Source organism: Sinocyclocheilus rhinocerous, unplaced genomic scaffold, assembly GCF_001515625.1.
Source record: "Sinocyclocheilus rhinocerous isolate Xijiao unplaced genomic scaffold, SAMN03320098_v1.1 scaffold127, whole genome shotgun sequence".
Taxonomy (NCBI): Eukaryota; Metazoa; Chordata; class Actinopteri; order Cypriniformes; family Cyprinidae; genus Sinocyclocheilus; species Sinocyclocheilus rhinocerous.
Window position 1 is genome coordinate 413,674 of NW_015664685.1, and position 11,347 is coordinate 425,020.

At 36.2% G+C, this 11,347-nt stretch overlaps 1 protein-coding gene across 1 annotated transcript in view; it reads left to right on the forward strand.

The window, feature by feature from the left end:
- LOC107730344 (atrial natriuretic peptide receptor 2-like) overlaps window positions 1-11,347 on the forward strand; it is a 50,979-nt gene that overhangs the window by 9,780 nt on the left and 29,852 nt on the right. Inside the window, exons 3-7 of the mRNA XM_016541157.1 lie at window positions 1,144-1,257; window positions 2,865-3,000; window positions 4,480-4,574; window positions 5,589-5,712; window positions 6,316-6,400. Of these exons, the coding sequence (XP_016396643.1) occupies window positions 1,144-1,257; window positions 2,865-3,000; window positions 4,480-4,574; window positions 5,589-5,712; window positions 6,316-6,400 (554 nt within the window). The remainder of the gene's footprint in view (window positions 1-1,143; window positions 1,258-2,864; window positions 3,001-4,479; window positions 4,575-5,588; window positions 5,713-6,315; window positions 6,401-11,347) is intronic.

The window sequence follows — 11,347 nt, forward strand, 5'->3', positions numbered from 1 at the left end:
TTGGTGTTCGTGCGCTTGCGCGTGCCTCAAAAGAGGGCTTACAATGACTTACAAAGATACATAACCCAGGTGAAAAAGAAATATATTTAAATTGTGCTTTTTCAGACATACTTACTATATTTAAATTATACTATACTAAGTGCATATTAAATGTATTATTTTGAAACAACTTTAAGTATATTAAGTGTATTTCAAGATATGTTTAAGTTGGATTTTAATCTATTTGTAATATATTTAATATATTGAAATTGTGTTAAATTGGAACCACTTTAAGTATATTTAGTGCAATTTAAGTGTATTTCTTAAAATACATTTAAAATGTCCTTTTAATACTTCATGAACTACAGTTAGAGTATAGTTGTTAAGTTTAGGTATTGGGTAGGATTAGGGATGTAGAATATGGTCATGTAGAATATGTGCTTTATAAGTGCTAATAAACAGCCAATATATTAATAATAGGCATGATAATAAGCAACTAGTTAATAGTGAGAATTGGTCCCTGTACTAAAGTGTTACCCCAAAATCTTTCACAGCATGAGTAATTTTATATCTCACATCTAACTACATTTGTTTGTTTGTTTATAAACTGAATGCACACAAACCAAAAGTTAAGATTATTATGATAATTCCTGTGTGTGATATATGTGAGTGCTCTGAAGACATACAATAGCTTAGTGAGAAAAGCAGACTGAATTTGAAGTTGTTAAATGTGTTTTATGTAAAATGTGTTAAATTCTTTTTTTTTTTTTTTATCAGTTGATTAGATTCACAAAACCAGTCTGAATGATTCGTTCACTGACTCAGTGATCCAGTTTAACCACTTTCTGGAAGTGAATATTATCAGTGAATTATGACTTAAATTTTAGTCTGTTCTTCACACTAAACCATTGAATGACTTAAATAATGCACAAGTAAATAATAATACACAAGTCAAGAAAAGAAAGTCAACATGAAAGTGAGTAAATTATGTCAGAATTTACATTTTTGGGAGAAGTTTTTGTAAATTGTATGGCTACGTTTTTATTTTAAAACGTACTCAGCGACTTCTTATGTCAAGATATTAATATTTGCCTATGGGTAATCATGTTGTGTTCTTTTATAACTCTTAGCTATCTGACTGTTTTTTTTTCTCCATCTCTCTAGTCTGTGTTCATTGTAACATACCGAGAGCCAGACAGCCCTGAGTATACCGCTTTTCGCAAAGAACTCCACAAGAGAGCAATGCAGGATTTTAATGTAAAATTGGAACCCTCAATGGTGAGTTGCTCATAAATAAGATCAGGTTTTGGCAAATATGCACAGCCATCTGTCACATCAGATTTAATCAGAACATTTGTACAGACTAGCGTAGTTCTTTTTTGGCCTTCTATCACTGTCTTGAAAATATTGAACGTTCTGTTTAGCTCTATAGGCTTTCAGGAGCTAAACTGTGTTTCCTTTTACCACGAGATCAGATATGACACTTAAAAGCACTTGAATCATAAGTTTGGCTTCCTCATGTCAGTCCCATTTTCCTGAATCAGCTATACCCTTTGACGAAAGTCGGAAACGACTCCCCAAAACCCTAGATCCACACGTAGCTGCCAAATGAAAACATTCAGGAAATGAATCCTTAAAGCCTTTGAGTACATACTAAAATGCATGGCAATTATGAGAAAGTTAGAAATCAAATTTCTGCTTACAATAATTATACCAATTATATAATACCTATCCAGTCTATCATCCATTGTTTCGATGTCTACAGTTTCTCCAAAATATATTTGGACACATAAGCTCTTAAACAAATATCTGAATGTCATTGCATTAGAAACAAAATATGAATGCAAGTGGCATCTGCAAACAAATGCTAGAGCTAACTAACTTCATTTTACTGAGCTATTTTTACAATGACTTTTAACCAACCTCTCCCAAGGTGATTTTGAGTAAATGTATGAAGTTAGTTCTCCTCTAGGTCACACAGAAGTGTCTTTACAGAGTAACCACAGGTGTAGCTCATCACATTACCTATTTTGACCATCTCAATTTTGAATTTGTTGTTTTATAACTTGGAACTTCATTAACTTAAAGGGTTAGTTCACCCCAAAATGAAAATTCTGTCATTAATTACTCACCCTCATGTCGTTCCAAACCCGTAAGACCTTCGTTCATCTTCGGAACACAAATTAAGATATTTTTGATGAAATGTGAGAGCTCTCAGACCCTGCATAGACAGCAACTCAACTGTAATGTTCCCAGGTCCAGAAACGTAGCTAGGACATCGGTAAAACTATCCATGTGACATCAGTGGCTCAACTTCAGTTTTGCAAAGCTACGAGAATACTTTTTGACTGCAAAGAAAACAAAAATGACGACTTTATTCAACAATTCTTCTGCCCCGAGTTACTGTCTTCCGCCATTTTGGAGAGTATCACAACGCATACGCACGCTTTCCCCTAAGCATAAACAACGCTGAATGAATATATATATATATATATATATATATATATATTTAGTGTTTATTTGGAATTATGGTTATGTTTTTACTTGGAGAGTTATTCAGCTTACCGTGAATGTCTCAATTTACCCCTAAAGCCCCTAAAGGGAAGTTGTGTCACTGGACAACATGCTTTGAAGAAGTCATGTTTCTATGGTTTAGATGCTTTCTTATAATACCATTTGATAAATTAGGTCTGCCAAATTAATAATTTATTCAATTACATTTGTCATCAATGGACATCAATTAGTTTTACCTCAACTCATTTCATGTTCACTAGAGAACAACTGGCATATCTTTCTCTGCGCTCCCCATTTCTGTACAGGATGACATGTAGTTTTAGATTTTCTGATGTTTCCCTGTAATAAATCTCTGTGTTGCCTTTCCTCAGATGGATTTTATTGCCGGCTGTTTCCATGATGGTTTTGTGCTATATGCAAAAGCCCTCAGTGAAGCGTTAGCAGACGACGTGTCTCAGAATGATGGAATCAACATAACTAGGAGAATGCAAAACCGCAGGATCTGGGGTGTGTTGAGTGCTCCCAGTTTACAAATGCAAAGATATATGATTGATAAAAGCATTCAGAATATGACCCTATGATGCTTTGATGTTCATATCAATAGGATGATCACAGATTACAACATTTAAGCCCTTCACAGTTTGAGGACGTGATGACAAGTATCTCAGATTTTAACAGCAGTGTCAAGCTGAAGTGGTTTGGCAACTCTGCTCAGATTCTTTTTAAAGTGAGCAGAGGACTTGTAAGAGCTCTTCTGAGGTTGATGTCTGTAAACTCGCACCCTCTCTTGCAGGGAGTGTAGAGGTCAGAGTCCTTGATTTAAAGCATGTCCCAACTAGCTTGTGGATGGAAAATCTGTTTCTAATACACAACCCATCTACTAAACCCTCTCCCTGGAGGAAACTACACACACTGCGCCAAACACATACAGCAACCAGACAGAATCCTGAATGCAAAAAACTAAAAAAGTCTGGTTTTCAGTAAAATATTTAAACATGCTGAAAACAAGATACATTTAGAGAGAACAGAATATATCTTGAATTACATATTTTCCTACAGAGCCCTGCACATGATGCAACCAAAACAAGAGAACAGATTAGCGTAATAAAACTTGGCCACAATATCAATTTTTTTTCTGCATGTCATGTGTGGGGCTCCGTAGAAAAACAAGCAATTCAAGATATTTTCTATTATTTCATGATTTTGCTTCTCGACTAAACTGATCTTGAATTCAGTACATTTAAATATTTCTCTTCACAGCCACAATACGTTGTTTTTTTCACTCATGTCAAGTCAAGTCAACTCACCTTTATTTATATAGCACTTTTAACAATATAGATTGTGTCAAAGCAACTGTACAGCATTAATTAGAAAAATAGTGTGTGAATAATGCAAAATGACAATAATAAACACTAATTTTTCAGTTAAAGGCATGTCATGTATGGGTCTCCATATTTTTCAGTTTACAAAGAAAAAACTTGATTCAAGATATTTTCAAGATAGATTCTCTTAATATTTAACGTCTTAATGTTTTACACTATTTGCATCTCAATTTTTTTTTTTTTTTTTTTACTTGCTCGCTTTAAGGCTGTTTAGATATTTTACTGGAAAGATATGGAAAAAAAATAGGAGCGAATGACATAGAAAAGACAAATAATAATAACTGATATCAGTTGCTTCTCCTAGAGAACAATGTAAACTGATATTAAATTTTCTGAATTTCTTGAGAAAAATCTTTCTCAAATTCAAACTCAAACGAGAGATTCCAGTGTCCACAAAATCAAACATCTGAGATTTCACAATGAACTCTCTAGTAAATATCTTATGGCAGCGCTTCCTCTCAGTAATAATTTTTTTCTCTGTCTTAAAATTTTTTGTTGGCTAACAAAGAGGAAACAATACGTGACCTTTTTACTTTATACCTTTGAAAGCAACACTCAGATAGAAATGTTTATTTGATCCCTGGGTTTGTGTTTTGTTTCACAGGGGTGACTGGCCTTGTTAGCACAGATCGGAACAATGCCAGATACACAGACTTTAGCCTTTGGGGAATGACTAACCTGAAAACTGGACAATACGCAGTAAGTAGAATGTCCTTTGGAATTAAACGGTCTCTTCTGCTGCCAAATAAGAGTTCAGAACCCATGTATCAGCAATAGTAACTGTGATGTCTGCTTTTGCAAGCATCAGAAATAACATTATGAATGATGTAGATTTCCTGTGGAATGTTTCCATAATGAAAATGTTTTTGATAGACATGTGACAATAAATAACAATGGTTAAAGATTTGAGCATATGTACAACAACAGTCTAATTTAACCCACATGCCACATTTTCCATAATTACTGTAAATGTGGCTGTGGTTGGACGGTTCGGCATACCAAATAATGTGTTGTTTAAAAATAAAATCCTTTACTTGCCCTTCTGTCCTAATCGAAAGCATGTGTTCATGAGCTTGTAAGTGTTTTGTTCATTTTTCAGTTTCACTTGTTCATTCATAAATGTTCCGGGAGGCTTGCTTGATTTAGAGAGGTCTATTGCAACAAAAATACGAAAAGAAACTAACAGTGATCTAGCTGGTAACAAAGCGATTGTGTTATCCGTGCTTTGTTGCTATAGTTACCCCTTATGTCACCAGTATATTCAGACTTTTTTTTTTCATCCGCTCACTTTCAAAGAGTAGACAATGTTGTATATACACACTCTAAATCATGTGCAGAAACAAAATCATATACCATAATCATGTAGTTTAAATATTTTCCGTATAACCATAGACTAAAAAAAGTCCCATTGCCAGGTTTTGTTATCTTTCTTTTTAATATGTAATGCAAGGTTTTGTATTCTTATCTGAAATGGGTTACACTTTATTTTAAGGTGTCCTTGTTGCAGTGTAATTATTTTACTTACAAGTACTGAGTAATATTAAACTACATGCATTTTCTCAAAGGTTAGGATTAGGGTTTGGTTTAGGGTTAGTTGCCTGTAATTACACATAATTTACTGTTATGTAACAAGGACACTGTAAAATGAAGTGTTACCCTGAAATGTTTTTCCACTTACTGTAAATATACTTATGAGTATACTTTGTTACACAGATTGTTGGTCACTACAATGGGACCAGTAAAGAAATCCTGTGGTCCCCAACAGAGAGAATTCAGTGGCCAAAGGGTTTCCCACCCCTGGACTACCCACCGTGTGGATTCTCACCATGCAAGGAAGGTTAGGGACCTTTTTAGTGGAAACTCTTCAAACACACAACATGATTTTGGTAATTGCATGCTGCTGTTAGGTGACCATTTACTCAGTTTTATTGGTTCAACTGAATTAAATTATTCCATTTGGGTTTATTTTTGACTTACTCAAAATCTTTCATCTGTGGAAGTTCTATATGATGTAGTTATCAGCGTTCAGGAGGAGAGCAAGCACTATACTTCTCCTTTCTATATTAATCAGACTCACTGTAGATTACATCACAAAAACTGTATCGCTATTTTTTTTTTTAATTGAAAAAAGGGTACCTTTTGTAGTATAACTTGGCAAATATCCAGATGCGCAGTGTTGATGAGCTCACTTTCAGTTGATTCGGTTTAATCTGCTGCATACTCCACAAGCTGGCACTTATAGAGCCGCAAAATCGGGAATTGCCCAGTGCAAGCTGCATTCAGCAGACTTTGTGGGCTTCGTTAAATGAATTGCATAATTTCTTAAGTGAATCAAGCATGCAGTGTGTGCAAATTAATGCTATCAGCGGGCGCAATTTCTTCTCTGTGAATTCCTCCTTAGGAATGAAAAGTTTTATATAATTGTTATTTAATTCCCCAGATCATCTTCCTGTCCTTGGAATAGTGGCAGTTGGGTCTGGACTGGCCCTCATAATTTTTGGAATCTCCAGTTTTCTCATCTACAGGTACATTCTTTTTTACTTCAAGCTTTACTGTAATTATTTTAGTTTTCATATTAATGACAATAGGTAGAATACCTGAGAGAGGCGAAGAAGACTTGCTGGAACCGGCATCTGTTTCTTTTTTCAGAGGATTTACGGGAAAAGCTTTTATAGGTGCCAGAGTGGAATTTACATGACTGTTGCCAGAGCAACTGCTCAGCAGTTGTTTGAGTGAAAACATTTTCTGAGGCAAATGCGTATAGTCTAAATATTTCAGTGCTTGTTTCACTTGGTAATTCGATATTTTCAATAAATATTAGGCTATGCTATTGACCTCAATGCCTCAATTATGACTAGACCCAGATGGAATCTGTGGACACTGCATTTTCTGAGCTGATTTTGGAAGAAAATCTGTGGAATTGTGTGGAATGGATTTTAAAAACGTGTTAAACAGTGCTGAGAGTTCTGGCTTTTCAGTACCTGAAATCATGATGAAATTACTGTAGACATTTTTAAGGCAAAACATGAGATATTTTACTATTTTAGAAATGATGGGAATTCCATTTCTGCAGGAAGCTGCAGATTTTTCTGTGGAGATTTACTGGATTATGACTGATACAAGATAAAATAAAAAGTAACTATTTTTAGTTTTAAATGAAGTGTAATTTAAATATGCATACGTTAACAACAGATGTCATATTGATGCTTCCCTAAATAATAATAATAATAATAATAATAATAATAATAATAAACTACAGAAGAAAGGTTTGTCAAAAACTTTCATGTAGGCCTAGGTGAATAAATTCTTCATTTTTTTTACATTAATTATTTAATTGTTGAAAGGCTTTATATACTTTGACTTTTTTAAGATCTACACTATATAGTCTTAAGGGTGTATTGATATACAGACAGAAGCGAATAAATAGAATAAATGGAAAACAATGTTTACAGCCTACTATTATGAATATTATTAGCTAGCTCTGATGACAATTTTCTAATGAAGCTTCTCATCTCTATATCACTTTGAATTAAATTGTCTACTAAGTGAATAGGGTGAGTTGGTTTTGTGATTTTGTGACTCCATACATTCAATTCAATTCAATTCAATTCAATTCAAATGTATAGTCAAAAAAGTTCACAACTTACTTGAATTTAAAGGGATAGTTCACCCAAAAATGAAAATTTGATGTTTATCTGCTTACCCCCAGGGCATCCAAGATGTAGGTGACTTTGTTTCTTCAGCAGAACACAAACAAAGATTTTTAACTCAAACCGTTGCAGTCTGTCAGTCTTATAATGGAAGTGAATGGGAATCACGGCTTTGAGAGTAAAAAAAACCATACACAAACAAAACCAAATTAAACCCTGCGGCTCGTGACGATAACATTGATGTGAAAAGACACAAAATCGCACGGATCGCAGACTTATAAGTGCATTACCGCCACCTATCTTTCAAATGGACCATTGACACTCCTACAATTGTGATTGTAGATAGAGAGTCAATGGTCCATTTGAGAGATAGGTGGCGGTAATGCACTTATAAGTCTGCGATCCGCCGTAAAGCAAGAAGAAGAAGAAGACGTTCGCTACAGGAGGCCTTTGTTCACCCCCCGGAGCCGTGTGAGACACTTTTTTTTGTGGAAGGGTGCTTTTTATTTCACGTTTTTTGGACAGAAGCAATGCAACACCCGCTGAGTACAACGATAGAGCTTGAAAGATCAAAGACAATTTTTAATATAACTCCGACTGGATTCGTCTGAAAGAAGAAAGTCATATACACCTAGGATGCATCGGGGGTGAGTAAAACGCAGCCTAATTTTTATTTTTGGGTGAACTAACCCTTTATGGTCTGTTAAAATAGTACAATTTTAGCGTGTTTCCCTTTTTTTCTAAAATCAGAGAGGATACTACTGAATAGTATGGAACGACATCTTGTGGAAAAGAGAATTGTAAAAGCTGACTCATGGGTTATATAAATGGGCTCATGTCCAATATAGTCAACACTATGAGGCAAATATTGATGTTAGCTCCTCATGGCTACTAGAATAAATATTGCAGTTGCAGCATAGGTAGACTTATTCTTGGACTTGTCATTCTCTCATCTGAACTTGGTTTAAAAAAATGTCTCTAAAATGGAAATTTTGTTTAAAGACACCCGCTCACACATTGAGTACACACACACACACACAAGTGCAAACATGGTGTTTCAAGCAGAATGTTAATTTTTTATTTAAGTCACGCTCCTCAGGTGAGTATGCTCCACATGATAGCCTACCTACACTTGTCAAAATTGATATCAGGCCAACCGAACATTTTTAGTGAAGTCTTGTGCATGAAGATTTATACTTTTCCATTTTATTTTTTCAAATTACTTCACTCTTTAAAGGGTTAGTTCACCCAAAAATAAAAATTAGGCTGCGTTTTACAGAAACTGATCAAGTAACATGAATATAAGCTGATCGACATCATTCTGCTATGATTAAGCTTTGTAACAAGAGCAATGGAATCGTTATGCTGCTTACTCTTGAGTTGTCCACTTGATTCATAGATGTTAACCTTACATTAATACATTTGGCAGATTATTTGATCAGAAGTAACATACATTGAATGCAGTTTTTTAGGGAATCAAATTGATGACACTCCTACTGTTCTACCAAGAATATATTGTTGATTATTAATGAAACACTGGTTAATATTGGTGCTACAGTAGTTACTGTTGGCAAGAGTATTGATATAACTAAGAACGTAACATTTAGCAGGAACGCCACCATGCTGTGCAAATAAGAGGAACCATTGATAGTTTTTTTAAGTGGAAATCATGACCAAATAGGACTTTTGTATAGTCCCGTAATTAATATTACCTATTGCCTTAGCCTGAAAACATATTTTGATGTAACATATTTTAATACTGCGATTAATTATTTTAGGCAAGTCAAGCTCCAAATATGACAAATAAGCATCCACAAATTAACTAAAAAATAAGCACAAAAATGCTTACTTAAATATAAATAAAATACAATAACTCGTAATACAATGTTGCATTTACTTTACAGTAGTTGTTATTGAATCAAATGGCGATCTTTTGAATGTCCATATAATGCAAGTGGAACCGCTAACGTGCTTCAGATATATAAATCTTAAGAAGATATAGACACAAAGTATGTAAATAACAATTGTAAACGGTAAACTCACAAGCAAAGCTTCTCATACTTCTCATTGTATCTGTTTCCATACACAAAGGTATGGAAACAGATACAAGGAGCATGCGATCTCGCTGCTATATCTGGAAATGGCTGCTGCACTAGTGCGCTTTACGTGATGAACCATAACAAAGGCCCTCTCCCAAATGGCACACTTCACGTGCATTTGCGGTCTTGCAGACTTACAATGGCCGCCGCGTGCGCATGTCCGTTAAAGGTGGGGTAAGTGATTTCTGGTAGCCAATGTTGATATTTCAAATCACCAAAACAAACACGCCTCTACCCCAAAAGGTTCTCGCCCCATACATAGCTGAAGGGAATGACAATAAGATTGCAGATGAAGAAACAAGCGAACATGACACACGAGCATATTCAAGCAAAAGCCAGCATATATTAGTTCTGTGAAACAAAGCAAAACCAATGTTACACCGTGTCTACACCGGACGCGAGTGGCGCGGTGCGTATCCGCCATCTCTATCTTTCTGTCATCGCTCGGTTTGGCTAATGTCCGTCCTGTGCACTGAACACTCTCTCCTCCCCATCATGAGTAGACACGCCCCTTACTGCTGATTTGCTAAAGTTTGTTTTGGTACTTGGCCAAAACTCAGTTTTCTAAAGCGTTTTTGAAAAAATACATACCCCACCTTTAAGTCCACAAGACTGTAGTGTGTCCCATTTGTCATTTCACAGCTTTCAGAAGGGTTCTCGCGAAAGCCCCCTTTGCGGCCCTCGAATGCGCACGTCTGCCAAGCCCACACTAGGGTGAACTCCGCAGCAGACTTCTACCCGACAGTCAAAGCGGCATTACGTCACGAAAGTGTGGAAGACCGCGAGGGTGCGATTAGGGTGCGATTTGGGACAGGGCCAAAGTTTTTTCTAAGGGGTGGTTTAACTAAACCTATGGAAAACGCCATCTAGGTGGAGGAATTTTCACATTTTTAGCTTTTTTTTTTCTTTTTGCATTGAGCTCGGTTTCTGGCGTGTCTGCCAACTCAGAAAAGCTGAAAAGAAAACATGCAGCCAGTTCGTCATGACCTGTCTGAGTCTGAAACTGTGTCATCCAGTGAGCTGTTTCCAATTTGCAGCCGGTTTCTAAGTAGATAGCTAGCTATTTGAATGAGACCACCTCTGAGCCTTATACATATATATTCACATGTCCCACGGAAGAGAGGGGTGGGGTGAGCTCATTATAATTTAAAAAGATATGCACCAAAATGGGTCTCTGTGAAGAGCTGTTTTTTTTTTTGCACAGTGTTGTTTTACATGACCATTGAGGAATTTTAACCAAAGTATGTTAAAAAAATTTCATGAAGACCCTAAAGAATCATACCAACTTGTGGAAAATGGGCATCCAATGTCCCCTTTAAGAAAGTCTTAGCAGTACCACTCTTATGGCTCGGTACGGTTCACTTTTGGGGGGTTTTCCACTGGGTACAGTACCTGGTACCTGGTACTTTTTTTAGTACCACCTCGGTTGGGGTAGGAGTCGTGGTAGTAGAGGCGGGGCAACTATAACGACATGTGAATAATACCACCCACTCTAAAGCGTTACTGAACTGCAGTGGAAACGCAAACCGTGCCGAGCCGAACCGTGCCGTGCCGTACTGAGCCGTGCAGAGCCGAGACGTACCACGCAGTGGAAAAGCGCCATTAGTGTCAGACTCTGGTCCGTGTTTTGTGTGTGTTTTGCTCTTCATGTGCCTTCCTTGCCCTTATTTGGTCCTTCCTGTTCCTGTCCTCATTGTGTGTATTCGTCTCCAGCTGTGTTTTG